The 18,011-nt window shown below is 39.2% G+C and overlaps 1 protein-coding gene across 1 annotated transcript in view; it reads left to right on the top strand.

Moving 5' to 3' along the window:
• Window positions 1-4,655: 4,655 nt before the first annotated feature.
• Window positions 4,656-18,011, top strand: part of sema3aa (sema domain, immunoglobulin domain (Ig), short basic domain, secreted, (semaphorin) 3Aa) — a 34,567-nt gene continuing 21,211 nt past the window's right edge. The window contains exon 1 of the mRNA XM_084112043.1: window positions 4,656-5,371. Within this exon, the coding sequence (XP_083968169.1) occupies window positions 5,260-5,371 (112 nt within the window). The 5' untranslated portion in view covers window positions 4,656-5,259. The remainder of the gene's footprint in view (window positions 5,372-18,011) is intronic.

Raw genomic sequence — 18,011 nt, 5'->3', positions numbered from 1 at the left:
TCCTCACAAACTTGACTAGGCCTTTCCACATCACTAGTGCTTTTTAGGAGCACTCCAACGGACAATAAACTCCTGTGATCCGGAGCGGAGACCTGCACATCCATTGAACGCTGATTCAATATCCACCCTGGAACTAGTGTTGTTTGTTCTAATCTGAATAAATCAGTAACAGTTTAATGGTGATTCTTTTTAGGTACAGAGTCTATTAAAGCAAGTAATAGGGCTATAATTCAACTTTACACAAACAAATAAGTACCAAAAACTTCCCTTTTTTTTTTTTGGTAGCTACCATATCATGTGTATGTGTGTTCAGTAAGTGAGTCAGATGTTGATTCAGTAACCACTCTGATGTATTCTGTTCAGTGAAAGATTCATTAGACATCTTTTACTATGCCTTAAAACAACTGTAAAACAGTCTATATTTGTTGCACTGTTTTTGTTTCACTAAAAATAACCATAAGAGTATTTTATTTTAGGAATCAGACTCTGTTTTTACTGTATGTTTTTGATTCACTAAAAAGAACTGATTCGTATGAGTCATTTGTTCAGGAATCAGGCTACACTTGTTATGCTGTATTTTTGATTCACTAAAAAGGACTGGTTTAGAAGTCATTCGTTCAGGAATCAGACTTTGCGCTGTGTGTTTTTGAGTCACTAAAAATAACTGGTTCAGAAGAATCAGACTACGCTGGTTGTACTATATGTTTTTGATGCACTAAATGGCACTGAAGATTCAGCAGCAAGTGGCATAGATCAAAAGCATTCAGTATCATGGTGTATACACTAAAGTACCATGGTATTACCATCTGATACCATCACTCTATCATGGTACAATCACAGTACTTTATTGTATTTTTTTAAACTACCTTTTCTCTTTTTTTTGAGTATTTTACTTGGTTAACTCACAAATCAAAAAAATCTACAGTGAATGAGATCCAGGTGCACAAAGTCTTTCCATTTGCGCTCATTTTAACTTGAGATTGTCCCACGCCAAACTACACGGTGACATATATCCACCTCATCCTGCTGTCTGCCACTCACATTACATCACCTGTAAGACAAGTCCAGACACTGTCAGACTTTATGAATCAGATGAAAGTTTTTTTTTTTTTCTTTCTCTTTCTCTTTCTTCCTCTGTTCTGCTTTGTAAATCACTTCTGAAATTGGAAGACCCCGTTGATGCCCCGCTGGAACGGATGCATTTGTGGCGAAGACGCTGCGGGATGCTTCCTCCACCGTGATAGACAGGAACAAATTACTGATTAAAAAAAAAATATTCAGCCCGGTTTCTCAACCCTGATGCTCTTTCATGTTTATATGAGGGTGCCATTTCACTCATACATCATAATGTGGTTCGTCACTGTTTATTTACATTCAGTTTACATTCAGTACAAACAAAAAGATTTAATATCAGAAGCTTTCATGAGGGGGAGGGTGTCAAGGTGGGGGCATGTGGAGGGTGGAACGGTAGATTATGAAACTTCTGTTGCTTGCATGGCAAGAACTGTGACCTCTTTTGTGAAATGAAGGCTGACCTCTGACCCTAGCACCTCCGATGAAGCAGAGGAAACACCCCTTTTCCGAAATGGAAGTGGACAGGAGGTACTAAATGAGCCAAACACACCCTCAAGTTCTGAGGAAAACTGACAAATCTGTGTGCTCCCTCATGAAGTTCACAGTGCTGTAATGAAACAAGTAGAAAAGGTTTTTAATATATATAAGTATAAAAGAGATTGTTTGCATGTTGTCCTCTATTATAAAAAATGTTAAAAAGTCAGAGTTAACAATTGCCCACAACATCATCAGCTCTCTCTCATCACCTCCTGTCTCCTCTGCCGGTGTAACACCTCTCTATTACATCGAGTAATAGAGTACATGTTCCAGGGGGCTTTGCTGTCCCTGCAGGAATCTCTGGTAAAGTGATTACGTCCTTTCTTTTTGGAGTGTGATAAAGCCCTAGTGTTACTTGCATACTCTCTTGAGAGAGAGAGAAAGAGAAAGAGAGGCTTGTTTTTGGCCCTGTCTGCTTTGGCATTCCCACTTTATAGCTGTCACTATCTATCGTTCGTTCTATCTATCTATCTATCTATCTATCTATCTATCTATCTATCTATCTATCTATCTATCTATCTATCTATCTATCTATCTATCTATCTATCTATCTATCTATATCTATCTATCTATCTATCTATCTATCTATCATAACAGCACTAAATCAGTTCACTTGTGTTGTTCGCTACACAGAATTCCATTCTACAGGCTTGTTGTTTATGAGCAGATGTGATTTGGTTTTTTTTGTGATTTTTTACTGCTCTCTCTCTCTCTCAATCTCTCTCTGCTTCTCTCTCTCTCTCTCTTTCTCTCAATCTCTCTCTGCTTCTCTCTCTTTCACTGGGCCATGTGTTGATTGAGCAGACCAAGGCGTCTGATCTGTCATCACTGCGAGTGGAGGATGTGGGTAGAGTGGAGACTGACATCTTATGCCACGCAAACATTACACCTCTCCTCTCTTTCTTTTTCCATCCATCCCTCCTCTCACCTAACCCAAAACTCCTTCAGGAGGGTCAGTGTGTGTGGGGTTCAGTTATATCTGCTGACTTGGCGTACATGGTTTGGAGAGACGTCACTGCTGTGTGTTACTCAGACAGGAAGTGTGACCTTTCAAACAGGAAGTTCCTTCCGGCAGAGTTGAACCTTGAACGTGGCCGGCAGTTATCGCAATAGTCATGACAATGACCTCTAAAGAACAAAATACAGGAAGGGAATGGCTAGTTGAATGAGAGAGTGAAGGTGAAGGTATATAAGTGTTCACTTAAAACAAATAAATTTGAACTAATTTATATATAGACTTTTTAAATATAATATCAAACTTTTAAACCTTGAATCTATACATATCTAATATTTTATATAATTTGATTTCAAAGTTTTATATTTAACCGTTTATGTAGTGTGTGTAAATAGTATTTATTTATTTAAATTGCAATCTCAAGTATTAATTTTAATTAATCAATTATTTATTTATTTATTTAAATATTGTGTGGTATTTTGATGATCCTAGTTGATAATGTTGATCCTTCTCAAGTAAATTAACTTTGTTTCTAAGATTTTGGTATATTTTATTTGGAAAATCAGACAAAAAAAAAACTAATTTGTAGGCACCAACCATCCCCCTTAAGAGGAACGAAAGAGCGGATGCAGGGAGACGCCTACGTATCATTGATTTTTGCATGCACATGTGTGATCTTGCATATACTGTACACGCCAGCAATGTGAACATTTGCATATAGGCCTATAGTTGTAAGTGACAGAAAGATAATTATTTACAGTTGTTATTTATACAGTAGATTGCACAAATCATTCCGCACCAACAGGTGTCAAAGACCCATTGCATTTGCACTAATGATTACAGGAACACTTTACAAACTTATATCCCAACACAAATGGCGTATTTATCGAAGCCTCTCTGACTGACAGGATCCATTCGCTGTGTTTGGAGGAGGCCGCTCCTCTGTGGATCTCATGTTTCGGAGGCTATATTTACCACTTTGCTACTGACAGGCTTCTGGAAACTAGTTGTCAATGAGCTATCTCGTTTTAGTGCACTGCGAGTCGCAATTCATTAAGACATCATTAGTCAAAGCGGCCTTCACATAGCTGTGTACGAGAGAGCGCCGACCAGAGGAAAACCTCCACATGCCAGCGGATCCACCTGGGATACGGTCTCTGCCGTGGGTTGATGGAGACCAGGCTGCAGGTGTTTTTTTAGCTTTCTGATATAAGGAGGTGTGGAGGTTGTAGGGTCTGTCCATCATCCCCACAAGTCTATGTTGTGTAAACACCTAAAGATCATGTTTGATATAGGAAAGGTGATGAGATATTGGCACAGACCCGCTCATGAAAGCAGGAAACACTTACACACGGACATGTTAAAGGCATTGAGAGATCTGTGCTTTTTTTTTTGCACATTTGGAAGGTTGTTAAATACCTTCACACACTCAGCTGGTGTTTGTGAGGCACTTTTGTCTTTAGCACTCAGGGGTGAAAAATCACACATTAACACTTCTGTCTATCAGAGGCTTTGTTGCAACAAGCAGAGAGTGAGTGAGAGAAGAATGCAGGATAGTCTAGCTAGACTGGCTCGATGTTTCACTTTCTGATTTGTTTTCAGGATTATAGGTACGACTGATTTACTTGCCTCATATTTTAGTAGAAAGCCTGAAGTTGGTTTATGGACACCAAAGAGGAACATATTTCTCACAGTGGCAAAAAGAGAAACACCTTAAAATAGCAGAGGATTTATGTATTCATTCATTTCTCAATTTTGTAATCTATCTTAAATTTTCATTTTTCATTTTTTATTACTTTATTCTATTAATATTTCATTATTACTCAAATCTGATAGATAGATAGATAGATAGATAGATAGATAGATAGATAGATAGATTCAATTGTGAATCTAGGTATAGCTATCTAATCTTTTATACATTTTTATTTTAGCATTATTTTATTATTTCTCAAAAATACTTCAATGTAGGCAAACAGACAGAAATATTTTAGAGGCTAGGAATGTGATGAAATATGAATGTCTGTCAGAAAGCCAAAAAGGAGAGAGCAGCTGGGAAGACAATGCATTGAAGGTGCCGCGTATAAGCAGTGCAGAAAAGAAGGACACAGACAGAGCAAGCAAACCTTTGCAGAAGAGTCTTTCGCATACCTCTCCTTTCAGCTCCGCTCCCTCGTTCAACCCCCTCCTCCCCCTTCAGCTGCTCCCCCCTCCCTCTCCTCCCCTCCTGCGCTCCGGTGGATGGTGTGCTTCTCTCTCTCCCTCTCCTTCTCATTCAGGCTGAGCAGTGGACACAAGCAGAAGCAGTCTGTGAGAGTGTGTGTGAGAGTGTGTGTGCGCGAAGCCGGAGCGGAGAGAGGGTCTGCCGGATCCCCTTCTGAAACTCTACCTCTCCCACAAACACAGAAACCCACTCTGCGGTCCTCCCCACCAGTGTCCGAGAGCGCATCCCAGAGGAGTACACCTTTACCCCCACGACCGGTGAAACGCCCCCCACATGGAGCCATGTGAACCCCCATCTCCTGTCTCGCTTGGGATCTGATTTCGGATTGCCTCCTTGGGGAGAAGCTCCAGGCGCTGGATCTTTTGAAGTAAGGAGGGACTCGGAAGATCTCGGCTATCCCAGAGGGAAGCCCTTTGCTCTGGGCACTGTGGGCTGCAAGCCCCCCTGGGCTGGAGGCCAGCGCTCCAGCACCATGGATTACCTAGTTGGGATTTTTCTGCTCTTGTGTGGGGTGGCTTTACCTGGAAGAGTTGCACCCCAGCACACCAAAGAGAATGTGCCCAGACTCAAGCTCTCTTACAAGGGTAAGTTTTACAACCAGACCCATCACCATTTCGTAATGCACACAAGCTTTATTACCTTTCTTATTCTTACTACCCATCTTATACCTATGTGTACTCTCAAACTTGACTCTTTTTGTCATTATATATGCCATTATATATATTTATTTGACTTTCTATACTGTCATTGTTGTCTAATTCCTTTTTCTAGTTTCTCTCTCTTTCACTTTCTTGCATTTGATTTATTCAAATCTTGCACTGACAGATTGTTTCCATGTGGTCTTTCTGCATGTATTGGCTCTTCTACATAATTTTTTCCAGTGCACTGTCCTATAGCTCTAAACTCTGCGCTGGTTCCCTGTCTTATGGCTTATGAACTCTGAATGAGGTATCGTGGGTAATGACTCTGCAGTTGCGGCCAGAAATCTAATTTATCTTGCCTCTAAATTGATTTTACAGCAATCCTTTAAAGAAATATTGTGGGTTCAGTACAAGTTAAACTCAGTCGACAGTATGTAGATTAGCACTAAAACATTATTTTGACCTACTCCTTGTTTTCTTTAAAGGAAAAAAAAAAAAAGAATAAACCAAGGTTACAGTGAAGCACTTACAATGTAAGTGAATGTAACGATTCTAATTTTAAAAAAGCACTAACATTAATTCAAAATTAATTTGAACTGTAAAGCTGTTAAAGTCATTTTCACTGTCATGTTAGGATTTATTACATTCTATCGTCATGGCAACAAAGTTGTAAAATTAGATGCAACTACACAGAAAAAACTACTAAGTGTTTTTTTTGTTTTTTTCTCACTGAAATCATGTTAATATGCATTGTTTATGTTTAGTGGCTATAATATTAAAACTGGGTTTTTTTATTGCTTATGGATTGGCCCCGTTTCTATTGTAAGTTGCTCATTGTAACCTAGATTTTTGGCTTTTTTTTAAAAAAGGAGGAACAAGTGGAACATTATTTGGGGTTAATAAGCATATGCCAAAAATGTGTTTACTAGCTTTGTCCTGATCTTCAATCTTATATTGGCATGTGGACACACTCCAGCAAGCATGCATACTCATACTCGCACACATTGTATATTTTGAAGCATGTACTCTGTGTTGCAATCGAAGGCTCTGGTGATGCTGGCCGCTATGCGTGAATGGTGGTAACAGCAAACATGTTATTCTCCGGGCTGTGCTATTTTATAGGAGACAGCGGAGAGATCCAGACTATAGCAGCCTCTTTGTAACCCAGAGCTTTCATCTCTCACGGAAATAAGCGGCAACATTTTTGGCATATTTTGGGCTGTTTCCCTTTTTAATGTAAGCTTAGCGGGTCTGCTGTGGTTCTTTGTTCAGGAACATGACCAAAAGTATACGCATCAATGTGTGGCGGTGATCTCTCTCCCTCATTTGGTAAATATAGCCTTCTGTTCTGTCAGTGAAACTGTGCTTCTGGTGTGTCGATTGTAAGGTCTGTGTGTGGCATGGGTTTACCCCACCAGTGTCCGTTTAATGCCCTCTCATTTTTTTTATAGAGACGGAGAATGAAAAAGACGATTTATTTTTGTCTGAGAATGTGTTGTTTAAAAAGAGAGAGCATGCAGAATGGAGAGAGAGAGAGAGAGGGTTTAAGAAACCAATTGTTGCTCTGACCATCAGCGTCTGCTGTTTAACTTTAAGAGGAAAGGAGACTTTAATGTAAAAAAGATGCAAGTCCACCTGTGATCAATCACATGCTTCTCTGAGTTAATACTGTTGTGCTTGGATGGTCCAAAGCATTGTGGGAAAACAGTCTCACATTGCGTCACCACAATGCTTTCCAAACTTATGCCACCTGTGCACTTTATGGCTATGTTTTCTCTGATTCATGTTAGAGTTTTTCGTATGTCGTAATGGATTTGAATTTAGTTTGATTGACATACGCATTCAGAAAAAACAGAGGCTGCACAGCAAAGACATTAGCATACACAAAATAAATTTGGAATGTCAAAATGGTCCCCATTGGATATTTTTTCCCCTGAATCCTGTTATGTTGCATCCTAACCAGACATTTCCAATGATTGCGAAAATTCTGTGTGACAATAGATAATTGATGTTTAATGAACACTTGTGGAACAGGATTTTGAACCAACTGATATTTCTATATGGACAGGGCAGCTACCCAGTGCGACGCTACAGAAATCCGTGACTAAGCATTTGACAAAATGTCCTGTCGCCTGTCGTTAGCTACGGACAAAATGATAACTTTTATTGATTGTTACTTTATCGCTTTATGCCTGGTTAGGAGACCGTGTTAGGGATTTCATTCTGGTGTGTTAACAATTCTGTTTTTGGTTTTTGAGTAAATCTTGAGTAATAATAAAACTTTACAATAATTGTATTAACTAACATGAACTAACCCTGCGTAATACATTTGTTAATTTTTGTTAACGTTAGGTAATACAAATATAGATCATTTTATGTTCATGTTACATCACTGTGCATTAACTAATGTTAAAAAATACAACTTTTGATTTTAATAATCTATTAGGAAATGTTGAAATTAATATTTAACAAAGATTAATAAATGCTTTAGAAGTCGTGTGTGTGTGTGTGTGTGTGTGTGTTAGAAAGAAAATGTGTCTGTGTTTCTGGCCAGAAAGATGTGTGAGAATGGAGGCAGGCTTAGATAATTGGACACCTGGCCATGGTGATAGAGCTGTGTGTGTGTATGTATATGTGTCTGTGTGTATGTGTGTAACAGAGAGACATAGTCCACAGGTGCTTGATGGCTCTTTTGATGCTCTGCAGTATGACAGATCGCTGTTCACACCCACACAGTGTCTGAGTGTTAAAACGAGAGAGAGGAAGAGAGGAAAGGATGGAGGAAGAGTGGCAAAGAGGGAGCGGGAAGGGAAGAGAGCGGCTGTTTTAATGAAGGCGGTGGGCAGACAGTAGTTGGCCAGGAGAGGATAGTCGTTAAGTGAAGTGTCATTCATTCTCACTCCCCCTGTGAATGCAGCATAGTAATTAAGCCAAATAAACGCGGAGACATGCTCTCCAGAGACGCACACTTGAACGAGCGCCGAGAAGGGGGGACGACATCGCTTTCTCACACACAGATTTATCATGAGTTGCACATAGAGTTTGCAATTCAGGGCCGCTTACAGTCATGCCGCCTCCGGGGAGGCCAGTCTGACGATCACAGACGGAGAGATCCATCTTAGTTGTTAAATGATGGCCGAGTGATAGATTTTCCTCTTCGTTTCCCCTCCCTGTAATTATACCAGCGCTATGCCTTCTCTCTATTCCCCTCGTATGTTTTAAACTACCGTTGGTGAAAATTGCTCTTGTCAGGGCTATCAGCGGCCCTGTTCATCTGTCAGTGCTTGAGAAGGCTTGTGGGATAGGCCTTCACATGCTTGTCAGATGCTGTCGGGTTGCCTTTCGGATCTCAAACTTGTGGTTACGAGGTTGTGAATTTACACTATAGGATTAGCGGTGGGTTACAGGGCCCATGTGTGCCCATAACCCTGCATAAATACCATCTGAGATGCCAGATTAGGGTGGAGGTGGTCGGTGCATATGAAGACACTGCCCCCTGCAGGTGGCAACGTGTGGATTCTCGCCTCTGATAGGGGGTCCCTTCATGAAAAAGGCCATCCCGCCATCACACACTGATAAAATGGTGCATCGGGACTTTAAAGTGCTTGTGAAACAACCTGATAATTACTCACTACCGCGTAATTACCAGGCTTCCCATTTCATTACCATGCCCCATGGCCTCCTGGGATTGATTGGGATGGGCGACACTGGGACGACGAGAGACTGCGAGTCGTCGGAATTCAGCCTAAATCTTCTGAAATAGACACTCCGCGCCCGACCGCACTGGACGCAGACTGGAGGCATCCTATAATAGCGGGCTGTTCGCTGGCTGCCGGGTGAAGTGCAAGCTGGCGTCGAGCCAGGATTTTGGTCTGGATGGGAATGATTATATGGAGAGGCTGGGAATGATGCTGGTTTCTCTTTCTCTCACGGCCTCATCTGCATCCGTCTCTTGCCTGTCTCTTTTAGCCCTCTTCACCAGAAGTAGATCTCTCCCTCTCTCTCTTTCTCTCTCTCTCATTTTCACATGATGAAGCTACTTTTAAACTGTAGTTTGTCTAGCTACAAGCTATAAGTTACAGTTAAACGACATCATTTTTTATTATATTATATTATATTATATTATATTATTATACTATATTATGAAGAGTATATAAATAGTTCCATTTACACTAAATATCATTCAAAAACAAACCATGAAAATCATTATTTATTAACAGCAACTGACATGTAGGGGGGAAACAAGATATCATGGCAATGAATTAAGAATTAGTTCCCACAATATATTATTTCCCTCATTTTAGTTAAATAGTGGTCACATTGTTCTAATTTGTTGCCTTGTTTTAGTTTCATTAAATGTAGTTACACTTTTTTTTTATCACCATGTGATAACAATTTAATTTCAATGTTCATTAAAATTAGGGAACAAATTAACAATATTTATTTTTTCTTCCATGTCATGTGTGGAGCTCCGTAATGAACAGCTGCATTTAACTTTTTATTCTTTTCTAACTTAAGTATTTCTAATTTATCTATAACAGCGCTATATCAGTTTTGATGTGCTCCACTGCTTGTTGGAAAAAGTAGATTGTTACTGGAAAAGCTGCTGTCTATCTATGATTCTGTGTGTTCATGTCCTTCCTCTCATTCATTCCTTCGCTTTACTTGGCTCTTTTTGTCCAGACTCCTGTAAGGAACTTGAAGGTCACCTGAAGTCTTTCTACTGAATGAATTATTTACTCTGTGGCAGTAGAAGGGCTTCGTCCTTATTGACCTTTTTACGCATCACATCCTGTTGTGTTTAGTCTTCTGTTGGCCCTATTAGATGTTAGACTCCTTTAATGACTCTCAGCACCCACTTGGCTGAAGGATTTGCACATTTAGCTTCCTCTTCATAACACAGATGTATTAAGGAGTGTGTTTGAATATTCAGATGCAGTGTGTGTGATATGTTGTGTATTAGATTACTAACTATACTGAGTGTAGTGTGTTGGGAAGTGGTGCACCTGTTATTGAATTTCAATGGTGTCCTTAGACAAGCATTTCCAGACGAGTCAAATTTCGAGTGAGTGTGAGTGTGATTGTGTGTGTGTGTGTGTGTGTGTGTGTGTGTGCTTGTCAATGCTCCAGACTATATACAATAAAAATATATTTCAATCATGACAACTCTCTGAATATTTTTAGCATGGTAATGGATATGACAATGTTAATGTATTTGGCAGAACAGATCTGCTATGCTGCTGCTGTTGTTGATTATTACTGCTGTACAGGAACTTTCTACTGCCAATACATATGCCGATACATTGCTGTGAGTATGTAAAACATATTGCTGTTGCACAAGTAGCATATATCAATTACCCATAGCAGATCTATACAGGTGGAGCTGGGGATGGTGGAGGATTTAGACAAACTCTGAAAGCACGCTGCAAACTGCAGTAGTGAATGGTAACCAGCCATTTAAATGTTGAGCAGCAAGCTCATTGGCTGCAGATGCGACATGAACCAATCAGGTTGTGCCAGGTAGTTAACGCTGGAAATATCATCAGCTTGCGTTAAGGACCCATTAGCCTGCGAGCTAGAGTTTCATGATAGTTCAGAAGTATTGTAGTTTAACTTTAGCTTTAAATTTTTTATTTTAATACTCATTTCAACTTTTTTTTGTTGAATATATTATTCCAATTTCCAATTTTATGCTGTCAGACTAATTTGTGCCACATATTTACGTCACAATAACAACCAGTCATATTAGTTCTCACAAACCTAAAGTTTAGTATATCAGGGAAAAGATACTTTCGCAGTTCAGTGATGGAGTAAGTTGTAAACTAAGTAACATCTCTGACTGAGTGAGTCTGACTCAAACTAACTAATGTGCGAGTTTGAAGCTGTTACGTGAATAATTTTTTGATTGACTCATTAAAAAGAACCAGTTCATAAGAGTCACTTGTTCGCAAATCGGACATCACGGCTCACGCTATGTTTTTTGTTGTTGTGAGCATGCAGGAAACACTGACACATTTACACAAAACACAAAGCTTGACTGTCACCAATGACAACTACATTTTAAAGTATTTTCACACATTTTTGTCGCATATGTGTCAATTTTAGTCGCATAAGCCCTGCCTGGGATATTTCTGTCCGTTTCTGTCAATTTTTAGAATGAACCTACAAATCGAGTAATTTTACATCACCTCCAAGAAGACTAGAAGTAAATAAAAGATCCGTATAAGAGTTATCTTTCAGCACTTTACCTTGTGCTTTCCCTCTTGTCAAACTCCTCTCTCGGCTATTTACTTGAATGTCACATTATCTTTGGCTGTCACTCTCGCTCTGTGTACATGCGCTGTGTTTTGTATGTCATCTGGAGCTGTGGAGAGCGGATTGTGCTTTCTCTGCACGGCCTGTGGCCGGAGGCCAGTTTTAAACAGACTCTGCGGTTCACCCGTCATGTCGTGAGCAGATTCAGGGGTAATTAAACGGTTCCACATACTCTCCCCTCGCTCTGTGGAACAGGGCAACACAGGAATCTCCTGCGGTCGCGCGCAGTCTACAATGGAGGAGATCAGCAAGGATGTTGGATTTTTTGTAGCATGCACAAACAGACTTTCAGCTTTAGATTTCAACAACTAAGAAAGCATGAACGTGCATTAATGTAACGCCACTGCCAATGTGACATTTACATTTTTAGCGCTATGCTTATGTTTTTAAGCTCAAAATTCATTCAAGCTCTTGTATTTTGGAAGAGCTTATTTTTATAAATTATAACCACAATATATGGATAGTTTTAAAGGGATAGTTCACAGAAAAATTAACATCACTAGTCATTATTATCTCAGCTTAATGTTGATACAGTCCTGTATGATTTTTTTTTCTTTTGTGGAAGATAAAAAGACAGATTTTGAATAGAATAATTTTTTATTTTTTTTTTACATTCAATTAAAATAAAAGCTTTCAATCTTCAAAAATACCACAAAAGCACTATAAAAGCGTTCTAAAAGTTATCCATATGATTCTTAAGCTTTATTCCAGGTCTATATAAACTATGTGAAGCCGTACAAAAAACTTTGTGTAACGAACAAACCGAAATATAAGTCTTCTCAATCTTCCCCTCCAGTGGGCTGTTAAACACTGTGACTGGATCATTAAATCAGGGAGTCAATGAATCAGTGAGACCGATTTTGTGAATCTGATAAATTAATGTAAAATGTATAATTTTGAAACTCTCATGAACACGCTAAGGAGAGAGTGAAGATTTTTCGGTGAAAACGACGGGCTGTTCCTCATGCAAAGGTGTTTTATGCCTTCAGAATTTCATGCAGGAATCGCCTGCTTTTTGTCTCATTCGCCCTCATTCACAAAGAAAAGAGTCGCCAGGAAAATGGTTTTAGAAGGACATGAGGTTGAGTAAACACCATTTTCATTTTTGGGTGAATTATTCCTTTTAAGCTAAACAAATTCATCTTCATAATTGCCACGTGTCTTGCAAAAAAGCAGACACGTCTTTTCCTCACCGTTTGGCTTTGTTAATGGAAATTTGAGGCAGTTGGCCGTGACATAAAGCATCAGTTCGTACAGAGGCGTCTTTTATTAAAACGAATATGCATAAAGAGATTTGACACAGTGATTATGTTTCCTGTTGGTGTCACAGGAATCAAATGTTGGCCCGCTGGTGTCGGTCCCCTTTCGGCAGCCCTTCACTAGCTGTCAATCGAGCAGACTGAGCTCTCATAGGCCAAGATCCAGCACGGTTACCGGGGTAACTTACCAAAACCTGCGACCGGTTGCATGCGAGAGCAAGTTAAAATGAAGCGAAACTACAGACGTATTCATATTCCAGAGCTTAAAGCAATATGCGAAACAGCGTGTTCAGCGAATCGCTGTTTCTAAAATCTAGGTTCTCTCAAGCAAAAAACCGACAAGACCGAACCACACACTTAGCCCATTGAGAGAACATAGAGAAGGAGAACTTTTGCCAAAACTGTGTCAAGATCGACGACGTGTGTTTTGAAGCACGCCATTGTTCTGGCTTAAATAAACAGGTAGCGCCCAAAACCATCTGCAGCACTCTTTCACTTTTTATTCCTTCTTTCCTCACTTCCCTCGCTCTCCTGGGGCGGCTGGTAGCCAGAGGCAGAGCTAAAGCACAGTGGCAGCAGCATGCACACACACACACACACATTTTCCCATCCTTCCAATACACATACACACACCTACACTCACAGATGCAGAGATGCATAACTATACACCCTCACCAAAGTCCAAAACTGGTTTATAGCATTTAGAGTTTGTGTATTATTAGTTCTCCACTCGTTTTCCACTCACCAACACAGGTTGGTTTTCTCTTAAGTCATGTTGGACATGCTTCTCTTTTACATTTTTTGTCCTTTAAGCAACTCTTATTTTAGGGATGTGTCTCGGGCAACTAATTGATTAGTGAGGACGATGAGTTTATATATTGCAAAAAACCATTTAAGTCTGTCTAACATTTTTCTTTTAAAGAGCTTTTTTATCAGGCTCCTGTGTTTAGGTTCTGTAATTTCACTTTAATTACAATGAAAAGGTTGTTAGTCAGTTATTGAAATGCCTTATTTTCAAAAATGTCACTGATGAGAGTAAAATAAAAAACATAAAAATGCACGTATAAATATATATATATGCATTGCTCACACACACAAACACATTTACTTAGAATAATACTGTATATTATTCCCAAATATAGCCAAACTTAAACTTGCATCGCAGCTGAACATGTTTGATTACTTGCCACGGCTCCAAGCTGTACAGTTTCTACGTTTTTTTAATTCAAAGTTGTTCGTTTTGCTTTGTAATGCTCTTTGGTTTTCATCTTATTTTGAGTTTTATTTGTTACATCATAAATCTGTTGGAAACAAACAAACGTTGCAGTGTATAAATAAATTGTATGACAGACTGTGCTATGATATATAAAGTGTTGACAGGCCACTTCTCAGTCTGCAGGACAGAGAGAGACTGAGAAAGAGGGAGAAACTTTTGTTAAGCTTCTTTCTCCTTTAAAACTCACACTTCATTTACTTTAAGCTCTTATCCAGGTTGATGTTTCACCAGATAAAGTGTGTGTGTGTCTGTGTGTTCACGGATCATCAGATGACTACCTTTTGTGATGGTCTTGCCAAGGCAGCATTTTAGGGGAAAAAATGCCTTGTCTTCAGAGTTCATGCACCAGTCGCTCACTTTGAGCTGGAGAATCGTGAAACTGCCAGACGTGGCCGTCAGATCTTGAGCCAGAATGGCAGGAGAGTGAGGCTTTGGAGAACTTCACCTAATGGGAGTAATAGAGAGACTGGCAGGGGGAAAGGAGGCTAAGAATAAGAATATTTGGCAGATGTAGAGATGCAATGACTAGATGAGTTAATATAATGAGCCAGGGGAAAGAAGAAGAAAGATGAGATGAAGTCTCTTTCCAGGATGTCCTCTAATGTTCTCTCAGGCCTCCCCTGAAGTCTGGCAATCAGTGTGGCTTTCTGTTATTTCCTGAATATGCACTATACTTTTGACTGTTAATATTTCTTATTGAATGTTTTAACCACTAGAGTCAACAGGTGGAATTGAAGAATTAGTTTTCAAACTGCTTTCTCAAACACTCTCCCATTTGACGTTAGTTAAAAAAAAGACTGCTATAGAATAATGAAAGTCTGATTTAAAATTATTTAAAAGCAATAAAATATTGCTGTGACAGGAGAAAGCGTTCTGAACCTTTGGAGGTTAAAAAAGTTATTACTGATACATTATTGGTTCTAAAGATCAGTTTAAAGTCAACATGAAATGAAAATTCACCCTAGTCATGTTATTGATCTTGAGAATGATTCATCCATGCATAAATATATATTTTTCGTTTTTTTTACATCAGGACTTTCTTTAATGCACCAGTGTAGAGGGTTTTCTGAATAGGCAGTGTTTTGTATTTAACTGACCTATGAAGAATGCTTGGTATTAATTATTAAACAGCTCTCAGGGATACTTGATTCTGATTGGTCAGTTGCAGCATTCTGCTTGTAATTTTTTGTATACAGTTTTGCCACCTTTAGTACAGATTGTTGACCCAGAGAATTGATTTCTTACATGGCTGTGCTATAGTTTCATATCTATTGTACCACTCCGCTCTGTCTTCATCTCCATTTATTTATTTATTTGTTTGGCAAGTACACTACCTTTCAGAAGTTTGGGGTTGGTCAATTTATGCTTACCAAGGCTGCATTTATTTGATAAAAAAATATAGATAAAAAAAAAAGCTGTTTTCTATTTTATATTTAAAAAATGTCATTCATTCCTTTGATGGCAAAGCTGAATTTTCAGCATCATTATTCCAGTCTTCAGTGATACATGATACTTCTGAAATCATTATAATATGCTAATTTGGTGCTTAAGAAACATTCCTTATTATTATCAATGTTGAAAACATTTAGTGCTACTTAATATTTCTGTGGAAATAGTGATACATGTTTTCAGGGTTCTTGAAATAGGCATTATTTAAAATGATTAAAAAAAATGTTTTGTCACTTTTGATCAGTTTAGTACATGCTTGCTGAAGTATTAATATCTTTCAACAACAAAAAAATTACTGATCCCAAACTTTTGAATGGTGTTATATATGTTATATAATATGGGGCGACAGTGGCTCAGTGGTTCATGTAGGTTGTCTACAAACTGGAAGGTTGGTGGTTCAATCCCCGGTTCCACCTGACCAAGTGTCGAGGTGTCCATGAGCAAGACACCTAACCCCAGCTGCTCCCGACGAGCTGGATGGCGCCTTCCATGGCTGACACCGCCGTCGGTGTATGAATGAATGAGTGAGTGAATGGGTGAATGTGAGGCTATATGTACAACGCTTTGGTGGCCATAGGTCTGTGAAAGCGCTATATAAATGCAGTCCATTTACCATTTAAACCATATGAAATTTGTCTGAATAAAAGCAATAATCCATGCTGATATTTAGTACAGCAGCTCTTTTTTTGCTTTTGTGATATTGCTTAAAGGAATAGTTCACTCAAAAATGAAAATTTGTCATCATTTACTCACCCTCAAGCTGTTCCAGACCCATACGAGTTTCTTTCTTCGATTGAACACAAAAGAAGATATTTTAAAGAATGTTAGTAATCAAACAATTGACGGTAGTCACTGACTTTAGTAGGAAATAAAATACTATGGAAGTCAATGGCTAATGTCAACTGTCTGGTTACAAACATACCTTCTTTTGTGTTCAATCGAAGAAAGAAACTCATACATGTCTGGAACAACATGAGGGTGAGTAAATTACAGAATTTTCATTTTTTGTGTGATCTATCTCTTTAAACCCCTTCAGGGTGAAAGAATAACCCCTCTTAGAATAAGAATAACCCCTATGTTTATCCTTACATGAAAGAGAACATACTCAATATTCTGACTCAGTCATTCTGACTGAGTTTGTCAGACAGGCCTGGCATCTCTATATATATCTGGATATTACTTGTGATTGGTTAATGAACCTCTCGTGTTAGAAGCAGAGACTGAATTCAGCAGGAACTGACGGACTGAACTGTGCCCGTTCTGCATTCGGTCCTGTGGGAATGCTGTTCTACATTTGATATGCAGTGTTATTGACACAGGCAAAGGATGGATGGTCTGTTTCTCCTTAACGCTTTTCCTCGCTCGCTCTCTTCCTCTCCCACAACCACACAGATGTCCAGAATCTTAGCGGGGAGAAACGCAGATGGCTACTATAGGAGCGGATTGATCTGGGCTCTGGAGAGGGGTTGCAGTCTTTGCATGTCACTGTTGATTATGATTCGTGTGCTTGTTGCAGAAACGTTGCAGAGATGTTGACCTCACCCTCTCCCATGAGCAGATGTTCTGGCCACTGGCTCCTGCAAGCTCTTTTCCAAACTCATTTCTCCCTTTCACCTCTTCCTTATCATTCTCACTTCATCTCCTCTTCACTTGGATTCCCCCCCCCCCCCCCCCCCCTTTCCTTTCATTGCTCACTGGGAGAGTGACAAATTTGGCAGATTTTGTGTCTCAGGTCATTATATTTTCACAGTGTCTGGTCTAGTGCTGTTGAACAGATAGTTTATTTGGCTGTGTCTATCAAGAGAACAGCCAAAACAAAAGCATTTTTACTTGATTAGTTATTCCTCTGACCCGAGTTATTAAGATTCCAAATAAAGTGGTACTAATTTGCTTGCGCAATCTAACAAACTGTGTGTGGTCGTTTGTGAGTGTATTGTGGATTTATTCAGAATAATTGTGCAAATAAGTCAGACACACCTACTGTATATTTAAAGGAGACTTTTAGTGCTGGTGCTGAAAGACGTAGTTCTCGGCAAACTACGTTAGTCAATCGGATTCTTGTACTATGATGTTGCACAGTTTTTATACACACAAATGTAATCAGGCCCTCTGTCTTAATATAGACTAAAGATGTAGATAAAGTGCCAAATGCTAGAACTATAAAATATATTGTATATACCAATATGTTTAAGAGCTGTCCTGTTACCACCTTAAACCCAGTGCACACACAAAAGTGTAGGTTATACAGCCATGTCTTAACCTCATATAAATGATTACGTGGTTC

The sequence above is a fragment of the Abramis brama genome (assembly GCF_963993115.1).
Source record: "Abramis brama genome assembly, chromosome: 4".
NCBI lineage: Eukaryota > Metazoa > Chordata > Actinopteri > Cypriniformes > Leuciscidae > Abramis > Abramis brama.
Note: the sequence above shows the minus strand (reverse complement) of the source record. Positions and strands in the feature narration are given on the sequence as shown.